At 34.4% G+C, this 15,750-nt stretch overlaps 1 protein-coding gene across 1 annotated transcript; it reads right to left on the minus strand.

Annotated features, from left to right (window-relative positions):
- Positions 1 to 4,062: 4,062 nt before the first annotated feature.
- Positions 4,063 to 4,443, minus strand: LOC146722942 (uncharacterized). The gene has a single exon (XM_085483505.1). It carries the CDS (start codon positions 4,441 to 4,443, stop codon positions 4,063 to 4,065), a length of 381 nt encoding a protein of 126 aa, XP_085339631.1.
- Positions 4,444 to 15,750: the final 11,307 nt, after the last annotated feature.

A 15,750-nucleotide genomic window follows, 5' to 3' on the forward strand; every position in this document is an offset into this window, starting at 1 on the left:
CACCTATAATGAAACATGGAAGTTTATGCCAACCGATTAAAATTGGATGGAGAAACTATAATGCTTCGAAATACATGTGCTTTCGATGCTCTTCTTCATGTTATAATACACGTGATAGTATGCATGTGCAATATAAGGAAACATTGCAAAATTAGACAATCGCTTTTACAGTTAGCATTAAACAATTGCATCTACAGGTAAAATCTGTAAAAACGAATATGCAGAAAGAGCATATTTTCTCATTGAAACGACATTATTTTATCATCGAAATATACCAGACGTTTCAATTCTTTAGACGCAATGTGTAAATGCTGCTTACTTAGCTGAATACACTTTTGTCTCTCTACGAAGTTTTGATAAGAAATAAAATTTGCAAAATATGCAATTATTCCAACAAGAGAAAATTTACAGCTATGAGCATAAATGTTGACATAATATTACAAAAAGGTTTTTCAAGATATTCAAGATGCTCTTAATGATACATTAACATTGAAACAAACATGTATCAAATGCAACAATGTATGTGATATTAATGAAAATTATGGATCACAAATTCTGATCGATACAAGTATTCTAACAAATAGCAATTATTCCAAAAATGTTAAAATTAATTTAAATATATACAATTTACACAATATTGTCAAAACTATTAATATAGCAAATAATAATACACACTTAGAAGCGTTATCAATTATTTAAGCAATCACTATATTGCTTTGTTATTTACGGGAGCGTCTTGGTACGAATACGACGACTTAAAATCTAAGCGTATTGAAGTTTCACCCATCAAATATACAGTTACGCCGCATGTATTACTATATGCACAATAAAATAAAATGATTAAAACCTATATTATTTTAAATATTATAACCTATAATATAAAATGTAATACAATATTATAAATATACAAATATATAACCGATTTAATATTTTAAAAATTTGTTAATACAAGAATAGAAATGTAAAAAAAATTAACACAAAAAAATTAAAAAAAAAAAATACCAAAAACAAAAATAACAAAAAACAAAAAAAGAGGAACCACAATCTCGTCACGTCCACGCCGTGGTTCGGTTTACGCTAAGAACGAGATAAAAACTCCTTAACAATACGCGTTCATTATGATAAATTATTTTGAAAATCCATAAATATTAATGATAAAAAGTCTTATATTTACATTTATACGTTTGACGTTTTGGGCAATTTAAATTGTGGTGTCTGTGTGTGCGTTTTTTTTCCAATGAGAGGAAAAAAATACTTTTACGTACGCTGTGTGGGAATTGCCAAGTTGGATAAAGTCAACTCGTCTGGTCGTGTTGTCATTGATCAGATCTTGTGTGGCTCTTGAATGCCAAAACCAATACCCACTAAAATAATCCCTCCTCCATCCAGCTTCATTTACTCCTCCTCATTTACTCGCGGGACCGCCGTCAGGCATTGCTTCGCGGGGGGAGGCATTAGCTAATAGATCTTCCTACATATCTGTATCTTCTACGATGTCCGCCATTTGCGCCATCAGCTTCTGCTTGGTCTTTCTTTGTTCTTCGCAACGTAGTTCTTTAAGTACTTTTGTAGCGAATGATACTACAGTCTTCCATGCTTCTTCGGATTTGAGCATTGCCTGGACTAAAGTTTCTGGCTTGATCTCCTGCTCAAGAATTGCCTCTAGTTCATGTCGTTGCACTTCGAATCTGGGGCACTCGAAGAAGACATGCTTAGCATATTCGTCTACTTTCAGTGCAGGATGGGCATTTTGGGGAATCTTCATATTTAAATTTGAAGAGATATGCCCGAAAACATCCGTGTCCTGACAGCATCTGGGTCAGGTAGTAATTTACACTACCGTGTCTACGTTTGATCCACTTATCCACTTGCGGGATTAATTGGTAAGTCCATCTTTCTTTAGTAGAAGCGTCCCATAGCTTTTGCCAGCGCTGTATGCTTCTATGTCTCTCTTCTATCTTTAAATCTTCTGTATCTGCGTGTCCAAGTTTCCTCCGTTGATATATGAGTTTTCGCTTTTCTGCCAAAACTTCTATGGGAAGAATACCTGCGATGATTTCTGCAGCTTCCTTCGATACTGTGCGAAATGCACTTGCTACCCTAAAGGTGCTACCCTAAAGATGCAACCTTTTTTCGAGTTTCCTCCGTTGTTAATGCATCGATCCAGATGGCAATGCCATATGTCATAATCGATGTAATGACCGATGCTAGTAATGCTCTTCTGTTCTGCTTCGGACCTTCTACGTTGGGCATGAGCCGCGATAGAGCTGACCTTACTCCGGCTGCCTTCGCACTTACATACTCCACGTGTGCTTTAAAATTAAGCCGGGAGTCAATCAACACCCCTAGGTACCGTATGTTCGGCTGGGATGTAATGTCGTATTCTCCTACTCAAAGTTTTATCATCTCCACCTCCTTTCTGCTGGTGATTAGTACCGCTTCCGTCTTATGTTCAGCCAATTTTTGCCCTGCCTGAACTAGCCACTCACGTAACCTCGTAAATGTGACATTGAAAAAATGATTTAGATCTTCTATATACTACGCTACGATAACCAGTGCGATATCGTCAGCCACTGCCACGGGTGTCACCGCTCTTGGAAGTTTAATCTTCAACAGTCCGTCGTACATGATGTTCCAAAAAGGGGGTCCAAGAACTAATCCTTGTGGTATCCCTCCAGTCACTTGATACTCCTTTAGTCCGTTTTCCGTACTTCAAAATCCGATCTGTAAAATATCTGCTTATCATCTTCTGAAGGTGTCCTGAGACGTTTATCTTCTCTAGTGCTTCCATAATGCAGTCCCACTTAGCGGAATGGAAAGCGTTTTTTATGTCCAGCGTTACTACCAAACAGTATTTCTTCTCTCCACCTTTTCATCTTTTATCAGCAATTGCTTTTCTTGCAGTTTTCACTACCAGGTCGAGAGCATCAAGCGTGGAGCGATCCTTGCGGAAACCATGTTGATTATCCGATAAGAACTTCTCCGCCACCTCTTCGATTCTACCGTAAATAATGCGCTCCAGAATTTTCCCTGCTGTGTCAAGCATGCAGAGAGGACGGTATGATGATGGTTGGTCCGGTGGTTTTTTCTCCTTAAGGAGAAGAACCAATCTCTGCTGTTTCTACTTAGTGGAGAAAACTTCTTTTTCCAAACATTTATTGTACATGCTCCGGAACATTTCTGGCCTTCAGCGCAATATTAGGGATTCCATCTAACCCTGACGCTTTTGAATTTCCTACTTTGGAACATGCTTTCTTCAATTCTTCTATCGTCACCGGCGGAATCATCTCGTCCTCAAGCACTTCCACCCGATACTCAGAATTTGACCTCTGTGGAAAGAGCTCCGTGACTATCTTCTGTAGTAGTTTTGGGCATGTTGGTGTGGGCATTGTCTTGCCTTTAAGCCGCGACATGACTACCTTATATGATCTACCCCAGGGATCTTCATCAACTTCCTGAAGTAGTTCCTCCCAACATTGCCTTTTACAGGCTTTTATGGCTCTAGCCAGCTCTCGTCGTGCTTTTTTGAACTGCTACTTCAACTCTTCGTGGTTCTTCTTCTTCCTGCCACGTTTCTCCGCTCTTCTTGATCGGATGCATTCCTTGCGTTTGGCAGCAGGGTGGGGTAATATTAAAGGAGCATTTACGAGGCATTGTTGCGTCACAGGCATCTCGTACTCATCTCATAACCGTCTCCGCCTCTGCTATTACATTATTAGAAGCTATAGAACTGCTATCCAATGCCACTTGGAATAACTCTAGGTCAAACATGCTAGTTTTCCACCCTATCGAGTTTGCCTTCCTTGATACCGGTTTTCTTCTTTCCAGTCCTGTTGAGACCTCCCATTGAATTAATCGGTGATCACTGTGGTTGTACTCTTCTGAAACCTTCCACAATGACTTTCCTCGTATCAGACAGCTGCTAATGAGAGTTAAGTCCACTATTGAGCTCTTCTTCCCTTTCTCATAGGTTGGTTCTTCTCCGGTGTTCAGTAACACAATGTTCAGGCTGGACATTGCCTCCAATAATACTTGACCTCTTGAGTTGATACGTTTACTACCCTATTCAATTGCCCACGCATTGAAATCCCCCGCAATGGCAACAGGATGATGTTCCTTAGCATCCTTGACTAATAATTCCAGGAAGTGCGTGAATTTCTTAATGGTTAAACTTGGTGGAGCATAACAGTTGTAGAAATGGATGTTACCTACTTTTGCTTTCACAAATCCTTTCTGCGTGCTATTAATGGTGTCTTGAAAGGGCAAGTTTCCGCAAGCCCACATGACAGCTTTTCCGGTGGAATCAGCCGCCCATAAGTCAGTCTCAAGCATCCTGTACGGCTCTGAGATGATCACGATGTCGGGCGTTGTCTCTCTTACCGTCTGCATAAGCAGATCCTGTGCCGCTTCACAATTATTTAAGTTGTGCTGGATTATCCTCATCTTCGATTTTGTTTAGCCGCTGGAGTTCTTGTTGATAAACTGCGCACCTAGGACTACCTGCCATGTGTCCGCAGTTTGCTTCATTTCCTGCTTCAATGCACAAGATACAACGCACATCTTTTGTGCATTGAGCCACTTTGTACCCACTACCGCCACATTTTAAGCATAGCTTATATCGGTCTATATCGCTCTTACACTGTTTAGGCAATATGACCTATGTGCCAACAATTTGTAGCACTTAAGGGGCCTGCTTACCTCCCTGATGGGACAGTTAACTAAACCAATTTGGATCCTGCCCCTTTCTCCTACTTGACAGTTGTCTCTGCTATTGATGCGCATCACCTGCCACTTTTCTGAAGGTTTCGAGCTACTCTTCTTTCCTTTGTAAGTCGTTCCTCAATATCCTTAAATTTCCAGATGGCCTCCTGCTGTTTGCTGGTGACGGTCGGCCTTCCTCTTATGAGTATCCTCCGCCCTCCGTTGTTGCAGTGGCCTCATATCCTATCCGCCGATCTTCCCGTTGAGGACGACTAGCAGTTGCCCCGCATTTGTCCCTGCGCATTTTCTTAATGTTATCCTCGATGGTCCCTTTTGTGGAGTATCGTCTTGACCGACTCTTCCTCAGGATATCCTCCGCGTAGAACTTCTCTGGACTTAACGCTAATGAGCAGCGCATTCAGCACCATTCAGACGCTTTGGGTTGCTGCGCGGATGCATGACCCTTTTTTCTTCTCTGACGTATTATTGTCTTTCTTTTTCTTTTTATTCTTCTTCCTTTTTTTGCACCGTTGCCCAGGTCTTTTTCTTAAGACTGGGGGCGGTCCCTCCTCTCTTGATTTGTACCCTTTTCTTTTTTTAGCCACCTTGCCAGGCACCGGCGGTGAGGGCGAGCAACCACGTTTTCCAGGTGTATTCACACTATTGACACTTGTCTTAAGATGAGATATCGAGAAGATGTTTGTGTCATCCCGATCCTTGCCAGTCATTGCCTCCTCATGACACGGTGTAGGAAGTATGTCGCTCACTACTGTATTCCTTAAGAGCTTTCAGTGCGCTCTTCGCCATGGTCCTTCAATTCCTTGTGTAGGTTCTTCTTCTACCTGAAATAAACTCCACAAGGGTCTCGATTTCGTTTCTTCATTTTGTTGAATTTTCTTTTCAGGCCTTGGTCACTGTAGCATTTAGTCGCTACAGGATCCAAGTGACCAAAATCCTGCAGCACTGCGGTTTTGCTTAATGACGACGCCAGGGAGCCCGCTTCAGCTTGCTCACATCCCAACAGACACCGGTACTAGGGTATGTCCTCCCTTGCACCGTAAGTACAGTTTTATTGGTTGCACTCTCCATGTTTGGTTTATTTCGGGGTTCCTTCCCCTAAGCTGTTTGGTCCGCGAGAAGTATTATATTTATTTCCCTTCAAACACCTCGACGTGTTGAGGAAGCACCACACAGGTACCCGAAGACGCAGGATGCGCCTCGTCCCTCTATGATCAGCGAGCCTTCTCCTATCCGCCAACCGTGGGGACGCGCCACGTAATGGGTTTCAGGCTCCCACTGTGGTGCGGGCGTGCGTTGCGTGCGTGCGGTGGATGTGTGGTGTGTGTGTAGTTTCTCATAAATATGTTGATAACTTTGTTCACATAGAACATTCTAAAATTAAAAATCAAATCTCGACGGGTCAATCGGAGCCTATGCGTGATGGACATGCACAAAAATTAAATAAATTAAATGAGATCTCAAGTCAAACTCATTTATTAAATTCTATTTATTTCTATTAAATTCTTGTAGAATTTTATACAAAATGAAGTTTGACTTGAAGATCTCATTTTAATTATTAATTTTGTGCATGATCATCCGCATCGGCTCCGACGATGCCGTCGAGATTTTGATTTTTATTGTAAACACTAATAATTCCGAGCCAAGATTAACAATTTTTTTTTTTTTTTATATTCTAAAAATCATCAGTATAAAATCATAAAAAATGAAAAAGGTCCAGGGCCATAGTTCAAAAGAAGGTACTCAAAATTTAAACGAATCTAATAATAAATTATTCACGAAAAGTCACTGATATGTTATTCAAGGGTGGCCAGTTGCAAAGTGAACATACGAAAGTGTATATTATCTAAATTTAGTAATAATATATTACCATGAAAAGTAACTGTGATATTTTATTCAAGGTGCAAGTTCACATTGAATATACATACATATAAGTAAAACTGATAACAATTTGATTCTAGAAAATAAGTGCGATATGTTATTCTTAGTGCACAAAATATAATAGTCGTTTATAGAGATTTGATTTGAAATTCATACTAGCCCGTACAATGAAAAATAATTGCTCGTAATTCCAGAGTACCAATTTGTTAATGACTCAGAAAAATAACATGGCGGCCTGATCTCAAAAAACTATGATGTTTCTCGATGTCCATTTAGAAATAATGTCGAAGCTCTTACAGAATAATTACTACAACATTTGAAGTACGAAAAGTAATTACATTAGAAGAAGATTAGATTAGAATAAGGATTCAACGTATTTTTAAAAGTTCTACACACAACGAAGTGAATATACAAAACTATATACAAATACCTTTTTCTTCTGTGTTTCTGAAGAAAATTGTAAGTCAAATGAAACCTTGCACTTTGAGAACCATGTCACTTACTTTTCAGAGTCAAATTGATAAATTTTTTTTGTATATTTTAATATTTATTAATACCTAATCAAAACATCACATACCAATGCTCAAGCTCGTATGACAATAAAAACAATGATAAATTATTAAATTAAGGCCATGTGTAACGAGCAATACGATATTATTTTATTATTGAGAAGAAAATTCTTAATTTGAAATAATAATTATACAAACGTTTCGAGCTCTACTTGCTCCTCTTCAGTGCGCAAAAAAATAGTGATAATAAATAACGATAATAAATAAATACATAAAATTCTAATAAAAAATCCGCAATACATAGTCAATATAAGTTATATAGTTGAGTCATAGTTAAAACGCAAAATATATTTACAATGAATTGAGACCATTAAAATAGTTCAACAAAGTAAGAACCCAATTAGAAGCAGAATGATTCGTCCGGTTATTCATAAAATATATTAGAATTATTAATAAAAACTTGGAGTGACACTTATACATTACTCCAAATGAACCACTTATCGTTATTTGACGAAAGTCCCTCGATCTGGCAATGATTATGTTCATCTTCTCCAAATTATTTGATATTTGTTAACTGAATTTAAAGAATTTATTCAATTGTAAAATAGGATTCCACTAATGTGTATGTGAAAAAAAGATTAAAAATTATAAATTAAACTAACTACTAAAATATTGAACCTTTATGCTTACAAATTGTTCCGAATAACTTGAGATGACGATGCTTCTAATTGTTGTTGGCCTTATTGTTAGTACTTGACTGTTGTCTAGTCTTTTAAAAAGTCGAATAAATAGGTGTCAGATGTCACAAAATAAACATTTACATAAGTCTAAAAATTCGATATTTCTTCTAGAATGTCGAAATACGCGTTGTTAAGCAATTCGGTGTCTGTGTTATTATTTATACCATGCCTTTGTTCCTTGATGTGTATCATTTCCGAGATAAGTCTTTTATAATAATTAAATTCAATATCAAATATTTTAACGTTATCCCAATCAAAAGCATGTTTTTTATCCATAATATGTTCAGAGACCACAGAATGCTTGGAGGAATCAAATTTAATATTATTCATATGCTCTTTTAGTCTAGTGTGTAATTTTCTTTTGGTTTGCCCAACATACGAAGCTTCACAATCCTTACAATTAATTTTGTAGACAACATTATTATTATTGTTATGCACGTTTTTGTCCTTGTGGACTTTAATTAATTTGTTAAGATTATTTAGACAACGGTATCCTACTCTGAAATCTGATTTTTTTATTGTCGATGCTATTGTCTCAGAAATGTTATTAATGTATAAAATGACGAAAAATTTTTTCTTGCTATTATCTTCTGCAATTTCTTTTTTTCTATTGTTGTTAAACTGACCATTGTTTAAAACTCTTATTCTCTTATTTATTTCTTTAAATATTAAATGAATAGGGTAACCGTTGTCCAATAATATTTTAATACACAGTTCTAAATTTTTCTTATGATATATGGGATGAGATAATAACAATGCCCTATTAATAAGATTATAAATTACTCCTATTTTATGGCACATAAGGTGACTCGATAAAAAAGATAGTACTCTACCTGAACATGTCTTTTTTTGAAACCAATCTAAGTGTATGATGTTGTCTATTATTTTAATGTTTAAATCTAGAAAATTTATGCTTCTATTAATTTCGTATTCAATCGTAAATTGTAGTCGTTGATTGTAACTATTAAACTTATTCAATACGCTATCAATTTTATTCTTTGGTACCACCATAATAATGTCGTCTACATATCTATAATATATTCCAATACCGATGTCCAATTCATTAATTATTGATTCTTCAAGATCTTGCATAACAATATTAGCAATTATTGGCGATAACGGGGAACCCATAGGTGTGCCATAAACTTGCTTGTATACAATGTCATTGAATGTTAAGTATGTTGACGACAATATAAATTTAACCATGGAAATGAATTCATTTTTTGGAATTAATGTATGTGTATTGATATAATTCCATCTATTGCTCACACTTTCTATTGCAAGATCTATCGGAATGTTAGTGAATAGTGAAACCACGTCTAATGATATTAGAATATCTTCCGCACCAATTTTCTTACCCGCTAGCTTGCTGTAAAGTTCAAAACTATTATTTACATTACTTTTTCCCGTAGGAATACTATTTGAAATGATTTTATGTAAAAATGTGGCTATCGAGTAAAGCGTGGTATTAATCGATGACACAATTACTCTAAATGGAGTATTCTCCTTGTGTATTTTTGGGAGACCATAACATTTTGGAAGAAGGGAGTCGCTGGAACGTAGTGAGTAATATTCTTTATTAGAAATGTACCCTTTTTTTGCCATTTCTTAAGAATATCGTTTAGTTCCTTTTCTATTTTGGAGGATGGGTTCTTTTTTATGATAGAATAGGTGCTATTGTCTTCAAGTAAACTAGTTCTAACATGAAAAATAATATTCTTTTTACAAGGGCTGATAAGGGCAACGTAACAGTCGCGATGACAAAAGAATATTACACGAATAAGATGGAAGGTTGTGTCGCGCGATCCTCTCTCACGCAGCGCGTTCGCGAACAAATGTTTTAAAAATTCCGATATAATTACATTGTTTAATAATGACAACAGTGTCAACTAACTGCGCTTTTATTAAGAAAATATGTAAATTTTAATTCTTGCGTTTAACATCAAAATGTTTATCTTTATTAATCTTAATTAATTGTATCATTCTAGTTTCTCACTTGAAAAAGACCAAAAACAAATGGTCGAAACGTTGTGGAAATAAAATAAAAATTTTCTTTGGCTAGTTTGGGTCGAATTTAATATATCGTTCCTATTTTAAATATTACTAGCGATGTTTTAAGCATTCAATTTGATTTTTAACATTTTTTTAAAAACGTCATCCTCACGAGATATTCAGGGGTACTCATACTTTTGACAAACCCTGTATATGTATATGTATTTGAAAAATAGTTTGACTAATTAATAACAAAAGAACCGTTGGAGATGGAGGCTTGTTCTTTTGTACAAACGTGAGTGTTAACATCACGCACCGAAGGCCCGAGTTGCAGCCATTTATGTCTGCAAATATTGTTAAAAAAGAATATTACATTTTAAAAATTAAAAAATTAATAACAAATGAACCGCGCAAGATGGAACGTTCTACTTTCGCAGGAACGTAGATGGCGAGGCCGTCCTCCGATTCTCCGAGTTAGAATCCCTGATGTCGACAAAAAGCAAAAAAAGAAATAGTTACTACTTTTTGAAAAAATAATTTGAATAATTAATAACAAAGGAACTGTTGGAGATAGAAGCTTATCCTTTTGCACAAACGCGAGTGCCAACGACATCACGCACCGAAGGCCCGAGTTACAGCCATTTATGTTTGCAAATATTCTTAAAAACGAATATTACATTTTGAAAATTGAAAAATTAATAACAAATGAACCGTGCAAGATGGAACGTTCTACTTTTACGGGAATGTATATGGCTAGATCCACCCCCCGATTCTTCGATTTAGAGCCCCTGTTGTCGATAAAAATAAAAATAATAGTTAGTTTCTTGGCTTGTGTTTAGTATTACCTCCCACCGACAGATAACCTGACGGCGGAATGCCTTTCCGTAGTTAAGAAACCGTCAGCAAATTATATTAGTCGATCAAGCCTTCAATACTTACATTTGTCGATCATAGTTTTTTTTTTATATATTTTGCGGGTTCAATGTTTCGCAGTTGGTATATAATTCTAAAAGTTTTGATGGTTTTTAATTTTTGTTACGTTATTTATAATAACTTATTTTTCACATTTTAGTTTACATCTCTCCATCCTTTTTAAAAATGTTTGCAGATATTTTTAAGTACAATTGCTCTGCTAAACAATGTACTAGGTTTTGTTTTAAATCTTTTTACGCATTTTTTAATTGTTTAAATTTGTATTATATAAGATTCTATTTATTTAAACGTCTTAAGTTCAGTTGCACCAATGTCACTACAGTTCTTCGCTTAATTAAAATGCGTTTACAGTAAGTGTTGCTTAAAATTCGCTAGCGTTCCACAGTTGTTATAGAAGTAATATCACAGTATATACAATAGCACAACTCTCTGTCGGCACCTTTGATGTTTGTGTAACATAAAATGGAGTACGCATGCGCGAAATCAGCGAGTATAACAGTACTGCCATCTGAACTTTTTTTTACTCTTTCTTCATTTTTGCTCTCTTTTTAGTATATTACTACATGTAAAATAAATTAATTTTAATAAAAAATTATGTATATATAAGATCAAGTTGTTAATAATGTTAATGTATGATATATATAAGCAAATGTTATAAATATTAATATTTCATTTAAAGCGCAATCACACTTTTTATTATGAAAATAAGACTGTATACTTAATATTAAGATTTATAAATGTGAAACATTTAGAAGTTTCCTATTTTTCCTACTAATGCTTTTGCATGATTTATTATGCTGTGTTAATGTAAAATATATACACATACGTAAAAATAATTTTATGAAAAAATTAGTAAAAAAATCTTGGCATAGCGGTTCAAAAAGTATAGTTTGCACTAAATGAAAAAAATAATTACCAATATTTCTTTTAAAAACAATTATTTTCAAAATTTTTTTACAAATAATTCGTCTAATTGATGGATATAAAAACAAAAATTGCTATTTGGTACGTTTAAATTGCCATATAAATTATTTTCTTCATTAGAATAAGCTCGAAAAGAACAATATAATATAGTGTCCTCTAAAACAGCTTTATTTTCATTTACATATAATATACATGTATTACAGGAATGAATTTCCATACACTTTTTAATCAAACATCCACACACATATGTAAACGCATTCTCCTCTGGCAGATCCATGGAATAGTAATCATGGTTTGGGATATCTAAAATTTTACGTGGCAAAAGTGGAATAGTTTGATTTAAACATTTACTTGAACACGGCTTCTTAATAAAATTTAACATTTGGTAATTATCGTGAGCACAATTTTGAGATTCAGAATGCTGTAGAAATTTAATACTGAGTAATTTTTTAAAGGCACGCATAAATTGAATCGATGTCGGATTCAGAGAATTACCACCTTGTTGCATAATAGTATCAAAGAAATTTTCGACACAATTTTGAATTAATTCTTCGTGTTCGAAGATAAGGAAAATTAAAAAATTTTAATTTTTTATCCCATAACTGCATTATACTATTAATTTGTAATCTGCCAGCACTGAAACATTTAATATTTACATTAACACGTGAACCGTTGGCATTAATTATTGTAATATATTTGAAAAGATGTAACATTTTCTCTAAGAACTCTTTTTGTTTCTCACTACCAGTATAAAATTTCGCGTTCCCAAAACCTCTACGTTTTCTTTTAAACCACTCGCATTTTCTCCAATTCCATATCCATTCCCCCTGGCGCTTTTTTCTGATAGGAGCGTTCCCAAACCTCTATGCTCCCTTTTCATTCCACTCGCATCTTCTCCCTTCCTCCTTCTTCCATTTCCTTACTTCCTGTCTCCAATTCTCCTTCCTCTTTTCCTTTTCTCCTTCTCCTTTCCGTCGAGCCTCCTTCCCTCCTTTTCCTCTCTTCTCCTTCTCCTCCTTCTTCACCATTTTCCTGGCCGGCATGTGGGGTGATTGGCCCTACTTGGATTCGAACCTGGGACCTTAGGTGTATTGTCTTACGACTTAACCTACTGGTCTACCATTTCACCCCGTGTATAATTAATTAAATATTGCTAATTATATATAATTTATATATTTAAGGTGTAATTGGAGCAATTGACGGTTGCCATATAAATGTTAGCACCAAGTATACATCAAAGATGTTATCAAAATAGATATTGTACACATTCAATAATTTTGCAAGGAATATGTACAGCAAATAATATATTTACAAATGTATATGTGGGTCATTCTGGATCAGCTAATGATTGTAGAGTATTAAGTAACTCAAACTTATATAATAAAATTGAAGCAAATGTATATTCTCAGTACTTCTCATCAGGTCAACCTTTATTAGGTGACAAAATATATCCCATAAAAGAATGGCTTTTACTCTCTTTAAAGATTATGGCAATGTTACACGTATGCAGACAACATATAATAAAATTTAAAGCAAGATTAGAGTAAAAATTGAAAATATTTTTGGCTTATTGAAAGGACGATGGCGAAGGCTCAAATATATAATAGTGTATAAAATAGGAAAAACTTCAAACATTGTGATGTCATATTGTGCTTTACATAATTTTTGTCTCATAAATGATGATTTTGCTGAATCATTAGTAGATATTAATATTGAAAGAATTGATAAAACACAAGTTTTTAATATAGAAATAATAGAAGAGATAATGGAAGAAAAATTGCAATTGATAAAAGAAATACTATAATGATGCAATTGTCAAAAAGGTAAAAATAGAAAGAAAGAAAATGCAATAATAAAAAAAAAATAAATTTATTTTTACATTCAACTGTATAATTATTTTTATTATATCTTTGTTATGCCTAAAGTAACTATGTAATATTACATTATTGCATTAAACATTGTAAAAGAAAATGCGTTTTTAAATATATTATTTTCGTTTACTTAATATTATTGTCTTATATTATTATATTTTATATTGTATAGCTAGTTATTTGAACTTAAAATTCTCTTTTCTTAAAAACTAATTTAGTCTTATTAACTTAATAAAATTGACGAAAATTAAAAGAAATAAATATTGTAGGCCAACTAAACGAGCATAAATTACCTAAGATCTAAGATTTATACTAATTAAATCTCCTTTCATCCACTTAGAGAAACCAATATGCACCGTAAACGTTTTGACTGTACTACCCGTCTTCTTCAATACATTACAACCTCAAATATTTAAAATACAAAGTTAACGATTTTTTCGCTGAGACACAATGAATGAGTCAGACGATGGTGGTCTGAGATTCAACAGTTTGCGACATTTAATCCCTTTTATTAAGTCTTTAACAAGTTCTTCCCCCGAATTTCAAGGTTTTGTTGCGAAGTTTAAGTAACAAAAAATTGATTTTTATTGAACAAGGCCCAAAATAAAATGAAATAAAAATTTAAAAAACCCCCAAAAATTGTTTTCTTAAACCAAAATAAACAATGGGAATCAAAAATTGTATTGGGATTTAAATTTTTAAACTTAAGCCCGAGCAGAATCAGAGGATTTTTTCCTTTTTTGATTTCTTGGTGCTTTTTAAATTAATAAGACTTTCATAATCTTTATGATTTTTTACATTGTTTGAATGTTTGTTTTTTTTTTTAATCCATTTTGCTCTTTTTTTCCCCAAAATGATCTCTGAAAATTTTCGAAACGTTGATTTTCAATTTGTGTATCTTTCGGTTTTTAACTCTTTCAAACCCAAATGGCTTAAATTATCTTTCTTGGTTTCTGTTTTTTTAACATTTTCCAAAAAAATTTAAAATTTTTAAATTATCTTTTTCTTTCTTTGGTATCTTTGTTTGACACGAATTTTCTAGTGCAATATTCTGATTGGGAAAGTTTTCATTGTTATTTGTAACTTCGCTTATTTTACTACTACAAGTATCCAGGGAAATTGGGAATAAAATTACTAGGGAATTCAGTAAATTAACTGGTTGATGTTGTGTTTCTCTCTGTGAGGTCATGCATTACACTCTCCAAATATTTTACCGGAAGGCGATTTTTCCCTGTCTCTAGTAGATTTCAGTATTGGCATGTCTACGATACATGTGTCTAATCTTCACGCCAGTTTTGATTGCATTTCTGTCAGGAAGCTTTGTTCAACCTGTCTTTTCTCTGTCTCTTTGGATTTTTCTCTTCTCCTATTTTTTCTTTTTCCCCTTTTTCCCCCCCTTCCTTCCCCCCCTTTCTTTTGTCTGATGTTGAATTGAAATTACACCACCAGTATATACCTGCTCACTGGTTAGTCTTACTTACCATATTCGAAATCATTATTTTTGTATGATTTACACTCCAACTTTAAGTGGTGCAACCAATTCAGTCCCTCCCACACAATCTCGTAATAACTTAAAGATATTTCCCCACAGTAAATCTCCCAGATCATATGTAGACTGTTTTTAACCCTTTTTCTTATTATTATTTTATTGTGTGCCTTCCGCCAGATTTATGCCTCCTTAATTGTACCATGTATTTCCGTCCACCAAGTTGTGCGACTATTCTTACTTTTGTGCATTTTTGATAACCCTTTTTCTCTTTTCATTTAGTTCGTCCTTGTGTTGTGCAGTTCTATATTTTGTAATATTCTCTGTGTTGGATGTGTGTTCTTACTCTGTACCACAAAATATGATCTGTATTTATTTTCCCTCCCTCTTCCCTTGTTTTTTTGGGATGTTGGCTTTTTTTAAATATATCATCAATAATTTTGGATTTATCAAATTATTGTTTTGTAATTATTATTGCATCTTTGGTCTACATAGCTTATTAGAAAATTCCCCCCCCAATGATTCGTATGCGCTCATTAAACCCCATTAGGACGATATTACCCATACCAACACTCCCACGACAAAATATACGGGTGTGTTGCTATCTTTTCTCTGATGTTTTTTAATACATGTGTATTGGGTCCTGGATTCCCGTTCCTTGGATAGTTTAAATAGATGTTTACTAATGTCTGTAT

Source organism: Nylanderia fulva, unplaced genomic scaffold (genome assembly GCF_048542155.1).
Source record: "Nylanderia fulva isolate GAGA-0341 unplaced genomic scaffold, ASM4854215v1 Scaffold251, whole genome shotgun sequence".
Lineage (NCBI taxonomy): Eukaryota > Metazoa > Arthropoda > Insecta > Hymenoptera > Formicidae > Nylanderia > Nylanderia fulva.